Raw genomic sequence first — 21477 nt, 5'->3', positions numbered from 1 at the left:
TTCCTCTTCTGTTTTTTAGAATAGTTTGGGAAGGATAGGTATCAGCTCTTTAAATCTTTGGTAGAGTTCACCTATAAAGCCATCTGATCCTGGACTTCACTCTTTACCAGGCATTTTTTTTTTTTTTTTAATTTTTTTTTAACGTTTATTTATTTTTGAGACAGAGAGAGACACAGCATGAACGGGGGAGGGTCAGAGAGAGGGGGACACAGTATCTGAAACAGGCTCCAGGCTCTGAGCTGTCAGCACAGAGCCTGATGCGGGGCTCGAACCCATGGACCGCGAGATCGTGACCTGAGCCGAAGTCGGCCGCTTAACCGACTGAGCCACCCAGGCACCCCTACCAGGCATTTTTTGATTACGGATTCAGTTTCATTACTAGTAATCAGTCTGTTCAGATTTTCTACTTCTCCCTGATTTAGTCTTAGAAGATAATATGTTTCTAGAAATGTCCATTTCTCCTAGAATGTCTAATTTGTTGGCATGTCATTGTTTTTAGTAGTCTCTTATTCTTTGTACTCCTGTGGTGTCCATTGTAACTTCTCTTTCATATTATATTTTATTTCAATTCTCTTTTTTTGATGAGGCTGGCCGAGTTTTAAAGAACCAGCTCTTAGTTTCATTGCTCTTTTCTGTTGTTTTTTAGTCTGTATTCATTTATTTCTGCTCAGATCTTTATAATTCCCTTTTTTCTACTAACTTTGGGCTTCATTTGTTCTTTTCTTAATTCCTTTAGGTGTAAAGTTTGATTGAGACTTTTCTTGTTTCTTGAAGTAGGTCTGTATCGCTGTAAACTTCCATTTTAGAATTGCTTTTGTATCCCAAAGATTTTGAACCATTATTTCCCTTTTCATTTATCTCTGGGCAATTTTTTATTTCCTCTTTGATTTCTCCATTGACCCCATTGGTTGTTTAGTAGCATACTGTTTACCACATGTTTGTGGTCATTGATTTTAGTTTCATACTATTTTGGTCAGAAAAGAGCTTGATAAGATTTCAATCTTAAATTTATTGAGACTTGTTTTGTGGCCTAACTGATCTGTCCTTGAGAATGTTCCATGTACATTTGAAAATACTTCCATGAATTTTGTTTTTGGACAGAGTGTTCTGTATGTATCTGTTAAGCCCATCTTGTCTATTGTGTCATTCAAAACCACTGATTTTTCTTTCTCGATGCTCTGTCCATTAATATAAGTAGGGTACTAAAAGTTCCCTACTATTGTATGATTTTCAGTTATGTCCTTTATGTCTGTTAATATTTGCTTTATGTTTCTAGGTGCTCCTATGTTGGGTTCATAGATATTTACAATTCTTCTATTCTCCTCTTGAATTGATCTCTATCATTATGTAATGCCCTCTTTGCCTCTTTCTACAGTCTTTGTTTTATTTTTTTTTATGTTTATTTTATGAGAGCGAGTGCAAGTTGGGGAGGGGCAGCAAGAGAGGGAGAGAGAATCCCAAGAATCCCAATCCTCACTGATAGCACGGAGCCCCCAGCAGGGCTTGATCTCATGAACCATGTGATCATGACCTGAGCTAAAATCAGGAGTTGGATATTTAACTGACTGAGCTACCCAAGTGCCCCTACAGTCGTCGTCGTCTTCTTCTTCTTCTTCTTCTTCTTCTTCTTCTTCTTCTTCTTTTTTTTTTTTTTTTAACATTTATTTATTTTTGAGATCCCAAGAGAGACAGAGCTTGAGCATGGGAGGGGTGGAGGGAGAGGGAGACACAGAATCTGAGGCAGACTCCAGGCTGTGAGCTGTCAGCACAGAGCCTGAGGCGGGGCTCAAACTCATGAACTGCGAGATCATGACCTGAGCCAAAGTCGGACACCCAACTGACTGAGCCACCCAGGCACCCCTACCAGTCTTTGTTTTAAAGTCTCTTTTGTCTGGGGTGCCTGGGTGGCTCAGTTGGTTAAGCACCGACTTCAGCTCAGGTCATAGTCTCACGGTTCAAGAGTTCGAGCCCTGCATCAGACTGCTGACAGCACAGAGCCGCCTACTTTGGATCCTGTGTCTTCTCTCTCTCTCTCTCTCTGCCCCTCCCCTGCTTGCGCTTGCTCTGTCTCTCTCTGTCCCTCTCTCTCAAAAATGAAAAAAATAAACACAAAAGAAAAAAATTAAGTCTCGTTTGTCTGATCGTGGTATTGCCATCTCAGCTCCCCCCCCCCCCCCATTTGCATGGAATATTTTTTTTCTATCCCTTCACTTTTAGTCTGTGTGTGCCTTGAGATCTGAAATCAGTCTTTTGTGGGCATGGGCAGCACGTAGTTGAGTCTTGGTTTTTTAACCATTTAGTCATCCTTTGTCTTTCCATTAGAGCATTTAGTCCATTTATATTTAAAGTAATTATCGATAGGTATGTACTTACTGCAGTTTTGTTCATTGTTTTCTGGTTCTTTTTATAGTACTCTGTTTCTTCTCTTACTCTCTTCCCTTGGATTTGATGACTTCTTTCATGGTATGCTTGAATTCTTTTCTTTTCAATTTCTGTGTATCTATTTTAGGTTTATAACATTCTATGTATGTAGCAGTTTATCTTGTTAATGGTCATCGCTTAAGCTCAAACACATTTTTTTAATGTTTGTTTATTTTTGAGAGAGAGAGAGAGAGCACCAACAGGGGAGGGGCAGAGAGAAGGAAATAGAGGATCCCAAGTGGACACCACGCTGACAGAAGAGAGCCTGATGTGGGGCTCAAACTCATGATCTGAACTGAAGCCGGATGCTTAACCAAATGAGCCACCCAGGCACCCCAAGTTCAAACACATTCTAAAAGTTTTTTTACTCCTTCCTCCATATTTATATATATGACATATTATTTCCTCTCTTTTTTTGTGTGTATCCTTTAACTACTGTATGTAGATATAATTAATTTTTACTACTTTTGTTTTTTTAATCTTCATATATTAGCCAGTGACATTTTTTCCTTTTATAATTTTCTTATTTCTAGTTATGGCTATCTCTTTTCCAGTTATAGAAGTCTCCTTAACATTTCTTATAAGGCTAGTTTAGTGGTGATAAAATCCTTTAACTTGTTTGTCTGTGAAACTCTTTATCTCTCCTGCAATTATTAATAACCTTTCTAGGTAAAGTAAGCTTTTGGATGTAGGTTTTTTCCTTTCTGTACTTTGAATATATTATGCCACTCCCTTCTGGCCTGTAAAGTGTCTGCTGAAAAATAATCTGATAACATTACAGGGTTTCCCTTGTACAAAACTAGTTGATTTTAAAGATTCTCTTTATTGGGGCCCCTGGGTGGCTCAGTCAGTTAAGCGTCTGACTCTTGATTTCTCATGATTGTGAGATCATGGGACCGTGCTTGGGGTTCCACACTGGATGTGGAGCCTGCTTAGGATCTCTGTCTCCCTCTTCCTCTGCCCCTCCCCACCCCCGTCTGTCTCTCAAAAAAAAAAAGAAAAAAGAAAGAAAAGATTCTCTTTACTGTTAATTTTTGATGTTTTATTTATTATATATCTTGGTGTGGACCTCCTTGAATTCCTCTTGTTTGGGGATCTGTGTGCTTCCTGGACCTGGATGTCTGCTCCTTTTCCCAGGTTAGGGAGGTTTTTAGTTATTATTTCTTAAAATAAGTTGTCTGTCTTTTTCTCTCTCTCTTCTCCTTCTGGGACTCCTATAATGTGAATGTTAGTTCACATAATGCTTGATGTTGTCCCAGAGGTCCCTTTAACCTATCCTCATTTTTTCTTTTTGTTTTTTTAGCTTGGGTGCTTTCTACTACCCTGTCTTCAAGATGGCTGATTAATTATTTTGCATTCTCTAATCTGCTGTTGATGTTAATGTATTTTTCATTTCAGTTACTGTATTCTTCAGCTCTGATTGGTTCTTTTTTATATTTTTCTTTGTTGAAGTTCACACTGAGTTCATCCATTATTCTCAAGCCCAGTGAACACCTTTATGACCATTACTTTGAACTCTGTATCAGGTATATTGTTTATTTCCATTTCATTTAGTTCTTTTTCTGAGGTTTTGTCTTATTCTTTCGTTAGAAACATAACTCTTGTTTCCTCATTTTGTCTTACTCTCTGTGTTTGTTTCTCTGTATTAGGTAGGTCAGCCATGCCTTCTGGTCTTGAAAGTAGTGGCCTTGTGTAGAAAGGGTTTTGTGGTGCCCTGTAACATGACCCTTCTAACCACCCGTCAACAGAACCAGACACTCCAGTGTATCCCCTGTGTGACCTGGGTGCACCCTTCTGTTTTAACTAGGCCATGAGTGCTCCAGGGGTGTTGGTGGGTGGGCCGGCCCTCATCCTAGCTGGCTGAAGCTACAGGGCTGGCTCTCCTCCTTTGAACGTGCTCCAGCCACCACCAGGCTGCCTGCTAGGTGTGATGGGCAGTAATTGTTTTCTGGGGACATCAGTCCTGACCACGACTGTCCACCAGGTATTGCAGAGCAGGAGTCACTGTGAAGGGGTACCTGCCAATACGGGTGGAATGAATGGGGACCGTCCACAGGGAAAGCTCGGGTTGGGTGAGCATAAGGTAAGATAGAGGGTGTCAGAACTGGCCCCTTTGGCCAGCTAGGCAGAGGGGGTTGGAAATGGTGCTAGCTAGTACCTTCTTTCCCAGAGAGAGCTCCTATAAATCTCTGCCCCTCAAGCACATGCCCTAAAATTAGTCCATAAATCTTCATAATCTAGGTGCTTTTCAAACTGCTGCTTCTGTGCTGAGTCTCAGACCAAATGACAGAGTACAGTGTCCCTTTGCAAGTAAAGCATCAGTTTCCATACAACCCTCTGGCTCTTCTGCAGTTAAGCCCTGCTGATTTTCAAAGCTAGATGTTACGGAGGCTCATCTACCCTGTGCAGATCCCCAGGGTAAGGAGTGCCTAATGTGAGGCTTGACCCCCTTGTAGGACCTCTGTACCTGTATCATCCCTCTCATTTGTGGGTTGTCCGTCCTACCCTTCTTAATGTGGCTTCTCTATGATTTTAGCTTTGGAAGACCTGTTCTGCTAATTTTCAAGTTGTTTTCAGAGTGAGTTATATGTAGCTGTTGCCTCAGTGTGTCCATGGAAGGAAGTGAGCTCATGATCCTCCTACTTCACCATCTTCCGAGAACTCCTTAAGATGCTTTACATTTAACCCATTTTCATGAATATGATGGTACAATATATATAACAGATCTCAAGTGATGTTTGATAGAAGTAGTGTTTTGGCTTACAAAATTTAATTTTTTTCCCTTATCCCTGATTGTATATATGCCTGACGTTGCTATTCATATTATACAGGAGAAAGAACTGTGGGGTAGCACAGTTAATGTGAAATTCATGCTGTTTGAATAGAACATATAACTATAGAAGGGCAAACATAATCTGTTTGAGTTGTTTTGTTTTATTTAGACTCTTGGTGTTTTTTCCATTTTTTCTTTTAATTTTTATTTTATTTTTTTAAGTAGGCTCCACCCCCAGCGTGGAGCCCAAAACAGGGCTTGAACTCACCACCCTGAGATTAAGACCTGAGCTAAGATCAAGAATCCGATGCTTAACCGAATGAGCTACCCAGGCACTTGTCTTTTAATTTTTACTACAGAAAATTCAAACCTACAAAATAGCAGAGAAGTATAATTACCCCACCCATTGTTTAAGCTAAATCCCTACCACCTCACCAATTCCCATATTATTGAAGAAAATCTGCAGAAGATTATTTCATCTAAAAAACTTTAGTATATATTTTTAAGAGGAAGTATTCCTTTTTAAAAATTATTAAAATTGTATTTTTTTAAGTAATAAAAATAATCACAATATATGTTGCCATACAACAAATGATCACAAAACCACGCCCACATTTTTTTGTTAAATAAATTAACAATAAGTCCTTAATATTGAATATCCAGTCAGTTTTAATGTCCATTTAACTCGTATACACCATAAATGGTTTGTTGTTGTACTTCTGGTTTGATTGGAATACAATAGGGATTATACATGGTGATTAATTATGTCTTTAAAGCCTCTTTTAATCAGTTTCTCCCTCCCATTTTTTTTCTTAAAATTATTTTTTGTTGTTGTTTATTTATTTATTTTGAGAGAGAGAGATCAAGCACAAGTGGGATAGGGACAGAGAGAGAGAGAGGGAGGGAGAGAGAATTCCAAGCAGACTCCAAGCTGTTAGAGTCCGACGTGGGGCTCAAACCCACAAACCACAAGATCATGACCTGACCCAATGTCAAGAGTCGGACACTTAACCAACTAAGCCACTAAGGCACCCCTCCTTACAGTTATTTTTGAATGAACTGGGTTGTCATATCCCTGAAATGTAGTTTAACACATTAATGTGGTTTTTTATATTTCCTTTAAATTGATAACTACCATTTTACTGTTTGGCAGCTACCAGGTAGAGAACTGATCTGATTGTTTCAGAATTCTTCTGGCAAGGTATCTTTCTTCATCAGAAAGTATCTGATGTCTGGTTGGTTTTAATTGATTGCCCATTAACATTTTAGTAGCAGTAAAATAAAACCTCACAGTCTTAGCACCCTAACATACTAGGTCTTATTACTTAAAATTACCTTCTTAATAAGTCATCTGTATTAGGAGATTCATAGACAAAGCTGTGTTTATTATATAGTATTTCTTTTTCCCCAGTTTTATTCAGATCAGTTCTCCCTTCAGAACTTCACTTTCTGGAATCCTACCCTTAACTACCATTGTAAAGATCCTTCCTGGGATTCATATTGGCAATATTCATCTTTTTAACTTAAGCCTACATTGAATTGTATTCTAATCAGCCATCAAGCACAGGTGTTCTTTCTCCTTTGTAGCCACATTTGAACCTATATCAGATCATATACAAAAAGAACAAAGGGCTTTGTCAAAGAAAGGGTGGTGCATAGTTAGGCAGGTTTTTAATCTCTTGTATTATTAGGCTCCCTCCCCCTTTTTTTATTATCACTTTTTTGGACCTCTGAACCTCCCCACTTTGTAAATTTCTAGTTTCTGGTTTTTGCCATGAAACTGCAGTGGTTAAAAATAATCAGTTCATTATGTGGAATTCATATTTTTATATGAATATGTTTATATTAATAATACTAGCAGCAGCACCATTGATTTTACCTGGTCACTTAGTAACTTCACACATTATTTTTGCTAGGTGACAATATGATAGCCTATATACAAAGATTTCCTCTAATCCTTAGAATAATTCCATAAAGTTTTTTTCTTTAATGTATATTTATTTTTGAGAGAAAGAGAGACCATGAGCACACGTGCAAGCAGGGGAGGGGCAGACAGAGGGAGACGGGATCCGAAGCAGGCTCTTTGCTGTCAGCAAAGTGCTGGGCTTGAACTCATTAACCATGAGATCATAACCTGAGCTGAAGTAAGACTCTTAACCAGCTGAGCCACCTACGTGCTCCATAATTCTATAAAGTTTTTATCCCCTATGGGTAAGGTAAGTATGGCTCAAAAAATTTTAATAAATTTACCCTCAGTCACACTGAAAATAGCTATACCAATATGCAACTAGGGTGATCTTGTTTTAAAGCCTGTGGCATTTTTTTTTTAAGCCTGTGGCATTTTTATAGTGAGCCTGAGCTAGATATCTGTGAATGGAAATTTCCCTTTCCTTTTTTTTCAGCCCTTTAAGGTTTGTTGAGATGTTCAAGGCCTTTCACTAGAATATTCCCATAGTCTGGGATTCTAGGCTTTTAGCCATCTGAGACCTTGATTTTCTATTTGGTGTGCTGTAAACTTCCAAGAAATTTCCAGATGGATGAACTACCTACACGTGATAGGATTTCTGCATAAATCTTGCAAGCTTATAGAATCTAACTCTTCTTACTTAATACAATGGACTTCCTATTTTTGCTGCCTCATTATAATTGAGTGTCTAAATAGTTTATTTAACTATTAAAGCACATGTAGCATCATTACAATATAAAATGGAATACCTTCTTTCTTCTGCTAAGGCTCCAGTTTCTTCATCCCCATTGTGAATGTTTCTTACATTTTGTTTTTAGGTAGATGGTCTTTTTTCACCATGTATGCTAACCTACTTAAATTGTGTCATGCGGACAAAATAGACTTCCTCTAAACAGGGTAGGAAAACTCCCACTTAAAAACCAGTTTTCCTTTTGATCTGTTGCTGGGTAGATTTTTCTCAAGGTCATTTTAAATTAGAAAAGCCCTAAAATATTTAAATATCAACTGTTTGAAATATATTTCTACTTTTCTAAAGTAAAGTGACAATCTATTTTAGAGCGATGAAAATGAACAAGAGCAACAATCAGATACAGAAGAAGGATCCAACAAGAAAGAAACTCAGGTAAGAAAGCATTATTTTTTGTGTTTAGAAGCATTCATATTTTTCAGGGATTACTATTTGCTTGTGTTTGTATTTATTCCTGCAAAACTGTTACTGCATACTGTACCTGCATGCTTGGGGATAGTACTCAGCATTTCTCTGGGATCTGGGGTAGACGGACTGGAAAGGACACAAAGAATATTTTAGAGGCAATAGAAATATTCTGGATCCTGATTGTAATTGTTTTCTGAATATATACAACTGTCAAAACTTATCAAACCATGTACTCTAAGTGGATAGTTTATTGTATGTAAATTAATATTCAAAGTTGAAAACAAAAAGTATCTAAAAGATACCCAGAAGGTGGGTACCTTACCAGACCCAGATTTTACTTTTGTAAATGTAAGTTATATAGTTATATATACTTACAACTTACATTTTAGAGAAGACAGTAGGTCTTTTTAGCTTTCTTTACATTTGTTTAGAAATACACTCTAAAGGACTTTTATATTATCACAACTAATCATCCCAACAATCTTCTCAAAAAGGCATTTTCTTTTCCTCAGTGATGAAGAAACTAAGGCAAGTTTGAATGACTTAAAAGGTTACATAACTAGCAAATGTGGAAAGTTTTTTCCCAATAGTTATTTTCCTCCCTCTATTCCCTATTGTTTGGCTGTAGAGAAAGCTGACATGCTTTAAAGAGCTCTCTCTATTCACATAGGAGAAGAGCTATAAAGTATGAGTTGGTTCTAATCTTCTAAGTTCAACACTATCTAATCTGAAATGGCATTCTGGTCATAGCATCTTTATTTTTGACTTGGAGTTCCTAAATAGAACTATTAAATTCTTTGCAATCAGCAAGAATCTACAATAATATGAAGTGACCAGAAATTGGTTACCTGTGTTACGTGACTGTGGATGTTACTTTCAGGGCCAGGTTTCCTATTTTGTCCTGAAAGGTACTTTTATTTTATAATTAGGTAGCCAGACAGATATTGAGAAATTAATTACTTCCAAGGGTACAATTATTTGCAAGGTAAAACTTTATCGATAACTTTTAAATCTTTTGCCTATCAGTTGTTAGCACTCCCCCAATTCCCCTGTGTCTTGTGTTTATTATATTCTGTAAACTTGACCATTGTCTTCCTTTCCCATTACTACCCTATGAATTCCCATCTTTCAAGAAAAAACAATAGATAAAAAAGAGGGAATGGGTTAGTAAACCATCCTCAGCTGGCACTTCTCACTGCCTTATCACATAGACCTTATATCGCACCAGGCTGGGATAGAAGGGAGAAGATTTTCTGACTCACAGAGTTATGACTTTGAAGCATATTCAGATTAGTTGGGTTTTAACTTTTACTGTTAACTAACATTGAGTAGAAAATTGTTTCTAAGAAGAAACATTTTCTTAGTTCCAAACAATTTAAATAGATTTTTTTTTCATTTTATCTATTTTTTTTTCACAGAAATAAGCAATTTTATTAGGAAATCCCAAAGAGTGGCTTTATTTTTTCTTAATTTGAACATATACTTAATTTTAAAATAATCATTAGTATTATATCTCAGAGCTGTAAATTCTTAATAAACAGGAGAACTGGGTTGTTTGTTTTAACTTTTAATTTAATTTTATTTTTTTTAATAATTTACATCCAAATTAGCATATAGTGCAACAATGATTTCAGGAATAGATTCCTTAGTGCCCCTTACCCATTTAGCCCATCCCCCCTCCCACACCCCCTCCAGTAACCCTCTGTTTGTTCTCCATATTTATGAGTCTCTTATCTTTTGTTTTTATATTATTTTTGTTTCCCTTCCCTTATGTTCATCTCTTTTGTCTCTTGAAGTCCTCATATGAGTGAAGTCATATGATATGTGTCTTTCTCTGACTAACTTCGCTTAGCATAATACCCTCTAGTTCCATCCATGTAGTTGCAAATGGCAAGATTTCATTCTTTTTGATTGCCAAGTAATACTCCATTGTACATATATACCACATCTTCTTTATCCATTCATCCATCAATGGATATTTGGGCTCTTTCCATACTTTGACTATTGTTGATAGTGCTGCTATAAACATTGAGGTGCATGTGTCCCTTCAGAACAGCACACCTGTATCCCGTGGATAAATGCCTAGTAGTGTAATTGCTGGGTCGTAGGGTAGTTCTATTTTTAGTTTTTTGAGGAATCTCCATACTGTTTTCCAGAGTGGCTGCACCAGCTTGCATTCCCATTTTTCATTTTAAATAAAGGATTATTTAGCTCTTGTTTTTGTGCTAACATTCAGTTACAAGTAACAGAAAACCCAACTCAAACTAAAGAGAATTTATTGCGCTCCAGTTATATTACACAACCCTGTGTCAGCTTCAGCCTCAAGCTAGTTTACCTCACAGTGCTGGGATTATAATAATTGGTTTAAGCCAGACAAGGCTCACCACTAAGATAGTGCAGCCATTTTGCTACTAATGTGGGCCATATACCATCTCACCTAAACCAAATGACTGGTACACCATGAGGAAAAGGAAGAATGGAGGTTAACACACTAACAGTATCTTCTACAGTAGACTAGAAAAGTGCTTCCACCAGTATGCTACTCTCTTTTTATTTTTTATTTTTTATTTTTTTTAATTTTTTTTCAATGTTTATTTATTTTTTTGGGGACAGAGAGAGACAGCGCATGAACGGGGTAGGGGCAGAGAGAGAGGGAGACACAGAATGGGAAACAGGCTCCAGGCTCTGAGCCATCAGCCCATAGCCTGATGCGGGGCTCGAACTCCCGGACCGCGAGATCGTGACCTGGCTGAAGTCGGACGCTTAACCGACTGCGCCACCCAGGCGCCCCTGCTACTCTCTTTTTAAAACTTGTAGCATCGGGGCGCCTGGGTGGCTCTGTCAGTTGAGCAACCAACTTTGGCTCGGGTCATGATCTCACGGTTTGTGAGTTCGAGCCCCGCGTTGGGCTCTGTACTGACAACTCGGAGCCTGTAGCCTGCTTCTGCTTCTGTGTCTCCCTCTCTCTGACCCTCCCCCACTCATTCTCTGTCTCTCTCTGTCTCAGAAATAAATAAACGTTAAAAAATAAAAAACTTGTAGCATCAGCCCTTACTTTTCTGTGTAAAAGTATTAGCAGCAAAATTCTTCTGTACATTTTCTGAAATAAATAGTGTCATCAACACCTCAATAGTGTGTTTGATGACAGAACTTCCATTAGGGTTCTAGAATCTAAGTTAACTACATTACAAAATGGTGTGTGCCCTGTACATTTTTGCTTCAAAGATAAGTAAATTGGATGAGGCCAAAAAGTTCTTAAAAATTCTCAATTGCATATGAAGCTCAAGCTGTCTACCTTCAGGATATAAATTAAAAGAAATTAAGATTAAATTTTATCATAGAAAGCTGCATTACTTTATCATAACATCTGTTACATAGAATTATGTATGATAATTATTATAACGTTCATTATTTCTAAAAATGGGACTTATGTTGCTTTGCTTATTGTGATTTGCCATCATTAAGTTGCTAGATAATAAAACTTTTACCTTGCAAAGGACATTAGTAATAAATCAAGAATTTTAAGTATAGGAGTGCCTAGGTGGTTCAGTCTGTTAAGCCTTCGACTTTGGCTCAGGTCACGATCTTGCAGTTCACACGTTCGAGCCCCGTGTTGGGCTCTCTGCTGAAGGCTCAGAGCCTGGAGTCTGTTTCAGATTCTGTGTCTCCTCCCCTGTGTCTCCTCCCCTCTCTGCTCCTCCCCTGTTCATGCGCACGTGCTCGCTCTTTCTTTCTCTTTCTCTCTCTCAAATAACCATAAAAAAAAATTTTTTTTTTTTTAATTTTTTTTTTTCAACGTTTATTTATTTTTGGGACAGAGAGAGACAGAGCACGAACGGGGGAGGGGCAGAGAGAGAGGGAGACACAGAATCGGAAACAGGCTCCAGGCTCCGAGCCATCAGCCCAGAGCCTGACGCGGGGCTCGAACTCACGGACCGCGAGATCGTGACCTGGCTGAAGTCGGACGCTCAACCGACTGCGCCACCCAGGCGCCCCTAAAAAAAATTTTTTTTAATAATAAATAAAAAAGAATTTAAGTATAACACTAAAGCAAGAAAAAGAAAAGATTAACAGATTTGATTATTTAAACATGTAAAACTAGAATATGACAGAAAAGATACCCTTATTAAAGTTGAGGCACATTTACTCTGTTTATAAAGTGAATTATCTTAACCCTCTTTTTAACATTTAAAAGATTAGTATTTGTACTATTAAAAGACTCACTTAAAAGGAAAGTAGAGACAGGATATATGAAATTAGTAAGTTTTATAAAGGAAGAAATATAAATGGCCAGTAAATTTTAAAATGCATTCAATCTTAACAACCAAAGACATGACAGTTAAAATAAAAAGTGAAATTAGCAGAAATTAATAATGCTCAGATTTGGTATGATTACTGTTAAAATAGGCATTTTTATATAAGATTTTGGAACTGTAATAAATTCATTCTTTACTGAGATTAGTTTAACAGTACAAATCAGAAGCTCACTTACATGTGTATCCAAAAAAGGTTAACAGTAGTTATCTAAGAGGGTTGGAGGCACAGGGAGTTACAGTGAAACATATTTACGCTATGGTACTTTTATATGACCTCCTGGCACTGTAATAAGGGTATTTTTGCTTTGAAAAAATAATTTTATAACACAGGGAGCAAGGATGTTACTATATGAAATAAGGACATCTACCATTTGAAATAAGCTAGTCATAAAATAGACATACTATGATTCCACTTACATGGGGTATCTAAACTATTCAAACTCTGACAAAGTAGAGTTCTGGTTTCCAGGAGTTGGGGGTAGAAGAATATGGGGAGTTGTTCAATGGGTGTAAAGTTTGTTTTGCAAGATAAAAAAGTTCTAGAGATGTGTTGCACAACAATGCGAATATAGTTAACACTATTAAGCTATACTCCTAAAAGTAGTTTAGATGGTGAATTTTGTGTTATGGGGTTTTTATCCCAATTTTAAGAATGAAAATAATGACCAGTGATCAAACGATTTTTAAAGACAAAGAAATGAAATTTGAGTGATTTCTGTGACTGCTTGGAGTTTTTGTTTTTTCTTAAATTTAAATCAGTGAACTAGAGTGCAAATTGGTGAGGTGAGAGGTGATGTTTTCATTTGATATGTACACATGGATATTTTTTTGAATTTGAATAGGATCTCTTGGGTTTTTTTGGTTCTGTTCTTTTTTTTTTGAGATATAATTGACATATAATACTGTATTTGTTTCAGGTGTTCAACATAGTGATTCATTATTTGTATATATTACAAAATGATCACAATAAGTATAATTAACATCCATTCCTACACATAGTTATACATTCTTTTTCTTGTGATGAGAACTTACAAAGTCTATTCTCTTAGCAATGTATGAATTTGAATCTCTCAAAAATTGAAATTTCACTTCAGAATTGTTAATTGTTATAAAACTTAATGAACAAATCAATGAGGTAAAGCATTGTGTGAAAAAAATAGGAAGCAAGTGCAAAATTAAAATTGGGTGGGTTCTTTTTTTAATTTTTTTTAAATGTTTATTTTTGAGAGAGAGAGAGAGAGAGAGCATGAGCAAGGGAGGAACAGAGAGAGAGGGAGACACAGAATCCAAAGTAGGCTCCAGGCTCTGAGCTGTCAGCACAGAGCCCGACATGGGCCTCAAACTCACGGACCATGAGATCATGACCTGAGCTGAAGTTGGGCGTTTAACCGACTGAGCCACCCAGGCGCCCCCTACAATTGGTTTTCAATTTCAATAGACTAGTAAGGCGTTTTTAGTCCAAGTTAGACTTTAAATAATCCCAAAAGAACTCAATAATTTTACAGTGCATTCAGAGATAAATATAATGGAAAAATACAATTATCTAAATTCTGAAATTTTACAAACCATTCTTTTTTTTAGCAAACCATTTCTTAATAGTTACCTTACAGAAAACTATAGATTCAGCTAGTGCTTCAGTAGAAAGGGAAAAAGCTAAGGATGACCACCAAAAAAGCTTTGTCCCCTACTAAGACCCTATTAATCATTTCACTATTTAGATAAGAAAAGTTATGAAACATTGACATAGCATACCACTTACTTGAGAAAATTAAATCCTAATTTTCTATCCCCTAATTGCTAAACTTGGAGGAATTTATAGCTAGATTTCTAGAAAGTAAGTTTTAAACAAAATATGTGTATACTATTATACATGAAATACTTCAAGTATTCATTTGTTTGCTTCTCATGTTGTTGCTTCAAAAAACAGAAAAATGAGAAAAATAGTTGCTTTGGGATATCATGTAGTAAACTTGATGTTTCTTAATATAAACATACTACTTTCTCCTGCAGGGTAGGTATAAGTAATAAATATGTGTCTTAGTCTCTCTCTTTTTTTCTTCTAATTAAAAATATTGTATGATGGTATCTTCAGAAATTCATAAAAGATGACCATAAATTGCCAAGTGTAATTAGTTGCATGGCTATTATGCATGAAAAATATAGTGATTCTGTTCTAGAACTTCTAAGAATAATCACATTACAGTTAAAACATATAGATAGTAAATAGAGAAGTTTAGTAGTGTGACAATAGCATAAATGTTATGTTAAATTTACTTAATCTATCAAGTTGCTTTAATAAAAGTATAGAAATTTAGTATGCCTGTGTTTTTCTCTTTTTTCTAGACGGATTCCATTTCTAGGTATGTTTTATATTTTTACTGACTTTTTTCTTATTTTTATTTTTAGATTTTTATTCCATGTTGCTTTTAGATACTTACGGATTTTGTGAGTTGTTAGGATTATCTGAATAATAAAAATCTGTAGATGTTTAGACGACCTAATAACTGTTACCAGCTTTCTTTGTCAAAGCCTTTACTTCTAGTTAAATAGTCCCAGTAACTCACTAAGAAAGAAAATTTTTTCTTAAACCCTTACAACAGTGATGACTTTTTAAGTTTTCCTAATAACAGCAGGGACTGATGAAACCCACCATAAATTTATTTGATGAGGTATTCTGAATCTTCTCTCCAATCCCTGCTTTAAACAAAAGAAAAACCGTGAAGACACTAAAAACTGTCATCTAGCTCAAAATTATTTACCTTTTAGAGAACCTCCACAGTGTCCTTGAGTCTAACCTCCATTCCATTTCTCTTGCCCATAATTGTTAACCAAAGCCTTGTAAAACCAAGAACAAATTTTTGTATACTACACATTTCCATCGAAATATGGAGGCAATAGCTTTTATCAAGAAAAGGTAACCTGAATTCAGAACGAGATATTAAGAGAATTCTCATGTACAAATGAGACCTATTATCTGTTTAGATAGACTAGTTTATCAAATCTAAAATTTTTAGACAACTGTATGCCACTTAAAGGAAAAGTGCTACCAAAAAGTATAATATACCATCAATTATAAGCTGTGTTCTATGTTCTGATTTCAGAGATTTTAAAATGTAAAAAAAATGTACAATTTAAAATTGTTGAAATAATTTATCGTGATGTGAAACCAGTTCTGACTTTGGGATATAGATATATTGAATCTCTTCCTCAAATAATGGAAATGAATAATATTATAAATAACTTTCCACTTGTTAAATGTATCATAAAAGTTGATTGATAATAGATGAGGGAGAATGTTATCTGCTGTTTTGGAATATCAAGTTCAAATGTAGTAGGATGCATGTTAATGTGAGCTGTAAAAGCCTTTAATAAAGATTTTGACTTTAATTCATCTTTTAAAGATATGAAACCAGTTCCACATCAGCTAGTGATCGGTATGATTCCTTATTGGGTCGCTCTGGATCATACAGTTACTTAGAAGAAAGAAAACCTTATAGTAGCAGGCTAGAAAAGGACGACTCAACTGACTTTAAAAAGGTACTTGGGTTATTCAACTATATTTAATAAAAAAATAATTGTTGGTTGATCTATTGATATATTTGATATATTTGTGTTTGGATATTATTCCTGGGACTCATGAAATCAATATCTTGAAATAACTTAATTTTCAGTTTGGGGCACTAAATGGTAGATAGCCTATAAATAAATAGCTGTTTTGTTGGGTTTTTTTTTTAAAGGAAAGGCTTTATTTCACACTTAAGTGTCTCAGGCTAGTATGATGATACTGTGATTGAGTTGAAAAGAGGCATGGGTATTGGGGATGTTTGTGTGTGCATGCGCACACATTTTTCTTTACCTATTTGTTAATAAGAGGTGGCCAAAAAAAGGGAATAGAGCTTTCCTAGGAGAATAGAGTTTTTCCTAGGTAACTAAAAACTTATGGTACTTAAGTGCTATTACAGATTAAGGATGGAAGTATTTAGGAAGTAAGTCTTGGAAACTCAACAATCTAGGATTCTATCATAGTTCTTACATTTTTTGAGCTTAGAATAAACCTGATGAAATTTGTTGGGGAAAAAGAAGCCTTATGATACTTGTATGTGTTCCCCAGCTATTTGGCAGCTATTTGTATCACTTTCTTACAAACTAAGTCAGCAAGAGAAGGAAGGTGGGAGGTCGATTTACATTATGAATAAGATTGTCATTCATTCGGTAAAGAATCGAACCCTGAACTGTGCTAAGTGGTGAGTTTCTACTTATCAACAGTAGATTGAAGATGCTGTCATTACACTTATGGATATCTTCCATGTAGTAGAAGAGAGAGAAGTTATCATACAGTCATACTAGTAAATGTATAATTTGAAAATAGAAACAATTATCCTGAAGTAAAGGACCTGTGTTCTAAAAGTGTATAACAAAGGAAAGTTACAGGGCCTAGAAACAGATGTTGTGAAGAAGTGAAACTTCAGAAGTGAATCCCAGAAGGGTGATTAGTTAAACTGGCAGAATGGGACAAAAAAGTTTTCTACATGGAGTGAACTGCAAAGACATTGACCTGATGGTAGAACAGCACAGGATGCATTAAAGTAATTAAATTTTCAGTATGGCTAGTAGAGCAGAAGGGATGGAGGTGTGACATTACAGTTAGGACCAGGCCATACCTGTTTTACAGGGTGTTTTAAGGATATCTTCATACTGAGGACCCTGAGAAGCTATTCAGGGGTTTCTAATGTCTGAGGGTTAATGGAATGGTTGGCATATGAAATTGAGATTGTAATTTGGAAAAGTTAACTCTTGCTGCTAATAGAACAAATTAGAAAGAGGTCAGGAAAACAGTTTTAATATTAAAATAGTCTAATAAGAGATGATTTTAGCCATCTATAGTGGTAGTAGTAGAGATGAAGGGGAAAGAAGTAGTAGATTCAAGTGTTACAAAAGTATTCAAGAAATATTTCACTTTCCTTTAAATTTCATTAAAGGAAAAATACATTCATTAAATGATAAATACAACTGATGCTCCGTCTCAGTGTCAGGAATTCAAGAGACAATGGTAGGCAGAGAAGTTTACAGACCCCAAATGAAGATCACTTGGAAGCTATTCAACCCTTAGCTGTAACTGTCATTGGTCTGTAGATATGTAGTCCCTCTTTATCATATAACTGAATTTTTTTTAATGGAAATAGAAAAGTTAGATTTTTTAGTGATGTCTTAAATTTGTAACATGATCTAATTTGTTAAAGAGTTTATATGGACAAACTCCTGCATAGCATAACCAAAAATTTCTGCCTTGCAACCACAAAGCATTAAAATACTTTTTTAATGTCTCCTTTAATGGCTTCTATCTCTTATTAATCTCTCTGTTTCAATATTGCAAATAATCATTGTGAAATCTTAAAATATTAGGAGAGCAGAAAAGTAATTTGTTCTACCCTACTTTTTACAGCTTTATGAACAAATTCTAGCTGAAAATGAAAAGCTGAAAGCACAGCTACATGATACGAATATGGAACTGACAGATCTTAAATTACAATTGGAAAAGGCCACCCAGGTTTGTATCTTTTTCTGTTCGTTACCCTGAAGGTAATAGTTGTGATTTATTCTGTCTAAAAAACTGGACTGAAATGTTCTCAGATGTTTCTTTGAAAGATAAGTTTGGTTACTGATAATAGCTTATCAGTAAGAAGGAATCAAGATCATACAGTTTAATGATGACTTCATTTTACTTCTTTCTAGAATGAATTAACAATACAGAAGTATAGGGGTACCTGGGTGGCTCAGTTGGTTAAACATCTGACACTTAGTCTCTGGTCATGATCTCAGTCATGAGATAGAGCCCCGTGTCGGACGTCGTCAGTGCAGAGCCCACTTGGGATTCTCTCTTTCCCTCTCTGTCTCTGCTCCTACACCATGCGTGCACAGCGTGTACTCTCTCTCAAAATAAATAAACTTAAACACACACACACACACACACCACACAGATGTATAGCCTTGTAGTGGAAAGTTGAGGTGTTTTTTTTTGTTTTTTGTTTTTTGTTTTTTTTTGTTTTGTTTTTTTAATTTTTTTTTTTTTTCCAACGTTTATTTATTTTTGGGACAGAGAGAGACAGAGCATGAACGGGGGAGGGGCAGAGAGAGAGGGAGACACAGAATCGGAAACAGGCTCCAGGCTCTGAGCCATCAGCCCAGAGCCCCACGCGGGGCTCGAACTCAAGGACCGCGAGATCGTGACCTGGCTGAAGTCGGACGCTTAACCGACTGCGCCACCCAGGCGCCCCAGTTGAGGTGTTTTTAAGCCTTTTAATGCTTATGTTGTGATACATACAGGGCTTAAATGCTTATTTCCTGAATACCAAATGTAGCAAGGTTTTAAAAGCATCTATACAGAATCTTCTTAAGGCCGTAAAATAATTTTGTAATCACTGTTTTTTAATTTAATGTTTTATTTATTTTTGAAAGAAACAGAGTGAGAGTGGGGGAGGGGCTGAGAGAGAGGGAGACACAGAATATGAAACAGGCTCCAGGCTCTGAGCTGTCTGCACAGAGCCTGACATGGGGCTTGAACTCACAAACTGTGAGATCATGATCTGAGCCAAAGTCAGACGCCTAACTGACTGAGCCACCCAGGCACCCCTATAATCACTTTTATTCATTATAAATATTTTCTGTTTGTTCCTTAAAAAGTAATTTGATATAATAATGCTGGAATAAGATAGTTTGTCGTTAACGCTTTTTACCTACCTTCTATGCAACAGCCTACACGAGACCATTTTAGACAAGAAAATTGGGATAGCTGAACAAAATTCACAGCTGTATATATGATATAGGATACATTTGATCTAGGAATTGTTTCCTAAGCTTTTTTCGTGGAATACTATAATTGTGGGAGATAGTGATAGACACATTCCTTCCTCATTCTCTACCTGTCCTCATTCAAACAGAAAAGTTTTGTAACCCAGGAATCTTCGGAGATACTATACTACATCTTGGAAGTTTTATAGGATACTATTCATGTGTTAAAAGCCTCTAAGGGGTCCCATAATTTTTAAGAAAACAAACTTGTTTAATTTTAACATGAGACCTTCTAGTATAAACACATCTCTGTAGTACAGCTTTTGGAATCCAGTTTGAAGTCACTGATCTAAAAATGGCATCTCCAGTTGTATAAATAAGACTGTATACTTTCATTGGTCATTCTTTTATACTTATCTTTTTTGTAATTTTTTAAGTTCTCTATGTGAACTTCTACTTGTTACTAGGTCCCTTCTTGTTGTTGTTAACCACTATTACATTGTGAAGCAATTGGCAATGCACAGTGGAGGCTTTGCTAAAATTCCAGGAGTTAAGATAACCTTATGAGGTTTTTCAGCTCTGCAGATTCCATCAGCTGATGAGGGTTTACTATAAGGATATACAGAGAAGTCAGAACAAGAACACATTTCACAGGTGTCATAAACACTTAGAATGTCATACAAGTTACAACTTGCTGGTTTATGCTTAGGCTTTATGGTAAACTGGAAAGTCATCTTTCTTTGGGTTGCATTAGTAGCTTTGTGAGCCTCCTCATATAAAAATATCATAACTAGTTTTCTGAAAATAGCTTTAGCTCTAGAGATTTGATCATAATGTTTTCTAAATAAAAATGTTCACTGCTTTAAAAAGAAAAAAAGTTCACTGCTTTCTACAGCAGTGTCCTATAACTGGTGAGTCAACTAATCTGTGTTTTTACTGCTTACTACCTTCTCTGTTTTTCTGCTCTCTGCGTACCCTGTTGTCATTTCATTCTTCCTATATGTCTCTCATTTGAATTCTACACGAGAGGAGAACTGATAGAATTAGCCAGTTATTATCAGCATGGAGCAGTCCTGTTACAGCTCACGGTCTTGTTAGTGAAAAGTCCAATTTCATAGGACACTGGACATCCAATAGCAAGTTCCCTTTGGGTCCTGTACCAATTTCTGATCCTGTGGACTGTGGCCAGAAAAGTCACTGGATTAAAAAGTATGACAGCTTCTGCCTTAGCAGACATTCTGAGTACCATGCCTAGTATACTGAATGAATAATGGGAAGGGTAATTCAGAGTTTAAGACATTGGTAAGTATTCAGAGTTACTATCTTAGTTGGAAAACCTATGTAAATGTTGTTTGTAAAATTTAAGGATATATGTAAAAGCAGAACTGATCAACATTAAGCTTTTTGTTCAACTCTAGAGTATTTATCCTGAGTATTTAAGTCTACTATGAATCATTCCACCTGATTTTTTAATTTTCTTTTTTGAACATTACTTCCATAACATAGTGGTGGCAGTTTGATAGTTGCATGGAGTTTTTTCCAAGGGATATCATCCTATTAATCATATGTTTGATAATAGTTGGCCAAGGGACTCTAGAATCTGGCAGGTCGCGTCTTAGTCCAGCCACCCTCCTCCATGTAGTCTCCAACAGAGGGAAATAGGCTGATTTACCAAAAACTGGTTTGATGAATATTTTGTCAAATGTCATTTCACTAGATTTAGTAATTATGATTTTAACAGCTTATTAACTACAAGATTTACCAGAAATATTAACTATTAATAAAATTGATTTTTAACATAAGAAATTAGCACATAAATCATAAAGTTGCTAAAATGTCCCTATATGAAGAAAACTCCTCAATAAAATGCCAATTTTCCATCTAAACTTTTATTAACTTACATATAATGGCATTGTTTCAGCTATTTCTGATTTCTTTCAGGTGCTTTTGAATGTCATTTTTAAATTTTTCAGTCTTTTTCTGTTCTTTTTTTTTTTTTTTTTTAAGTAATCGCTACACCCAGTGTGGAACTCAAACCCATGACCCTGACACCAAG

At 36.0% G+C, this 21477-nt stretch overlaps 1 protein-coding gene across 9 annotated transcripts in view; it reads left to right on the top strand.

The window, feature by feature from the left end:
• The window catches only part of PPP1R12A (protein phosphatase 1 regulatory subunit 12A), a 163515-nt gene that overhangs the window by 132273 nt on the left and 9765 nt on the right, over nt 1-21477 (top strand). For 8 of the 9 annotated variants that reach the window (XM_045465024.1, XM_045465029.1, XM_045465022.1 and 5 more), the window contains 4 exons: nt 8218-8283; nt 14976-14992; nt 16034-16169; nt 18076-18180. In XM_045465024.1, the coding sequence (XP_045320980.1) occupies nt 8218-8283; nt 14976-14992; nt 16034-16169; nt 18076-18180 (324 nt within the window). Of the gene's footprint in view, nt 1-3873; nt 3948-8217; nt 8284-14975; nt 14993-16033; nt 16170-18075; nt 18181-21477 lie in introns of those variants that run through there. The other variant, XM_045465030.1, reaches the window with a different exon arrangement.

This window comes from Leopardus geoffroyi, chromosome B4 (genome assembly GCF_018350155.1).
Source record: "Leopardus geoffroyi isolate Oge1 chromosome B4, O.geoffroyi_Oge1_pat1.0, whole genome shotgun sequence".
In the NCBI taxonomy this organism is placed as follows: domain Eukaryota; kingdom Metazoa; phylum Chordata; class Mammalia; order Carnivora; family Felidae; genus Leopardus; species Leopardus geoffroyi.
Note: the sequence above shows the minus strand (reverse complement) of the source record. Positions and strands in the feature narration are given on the sequence as shown.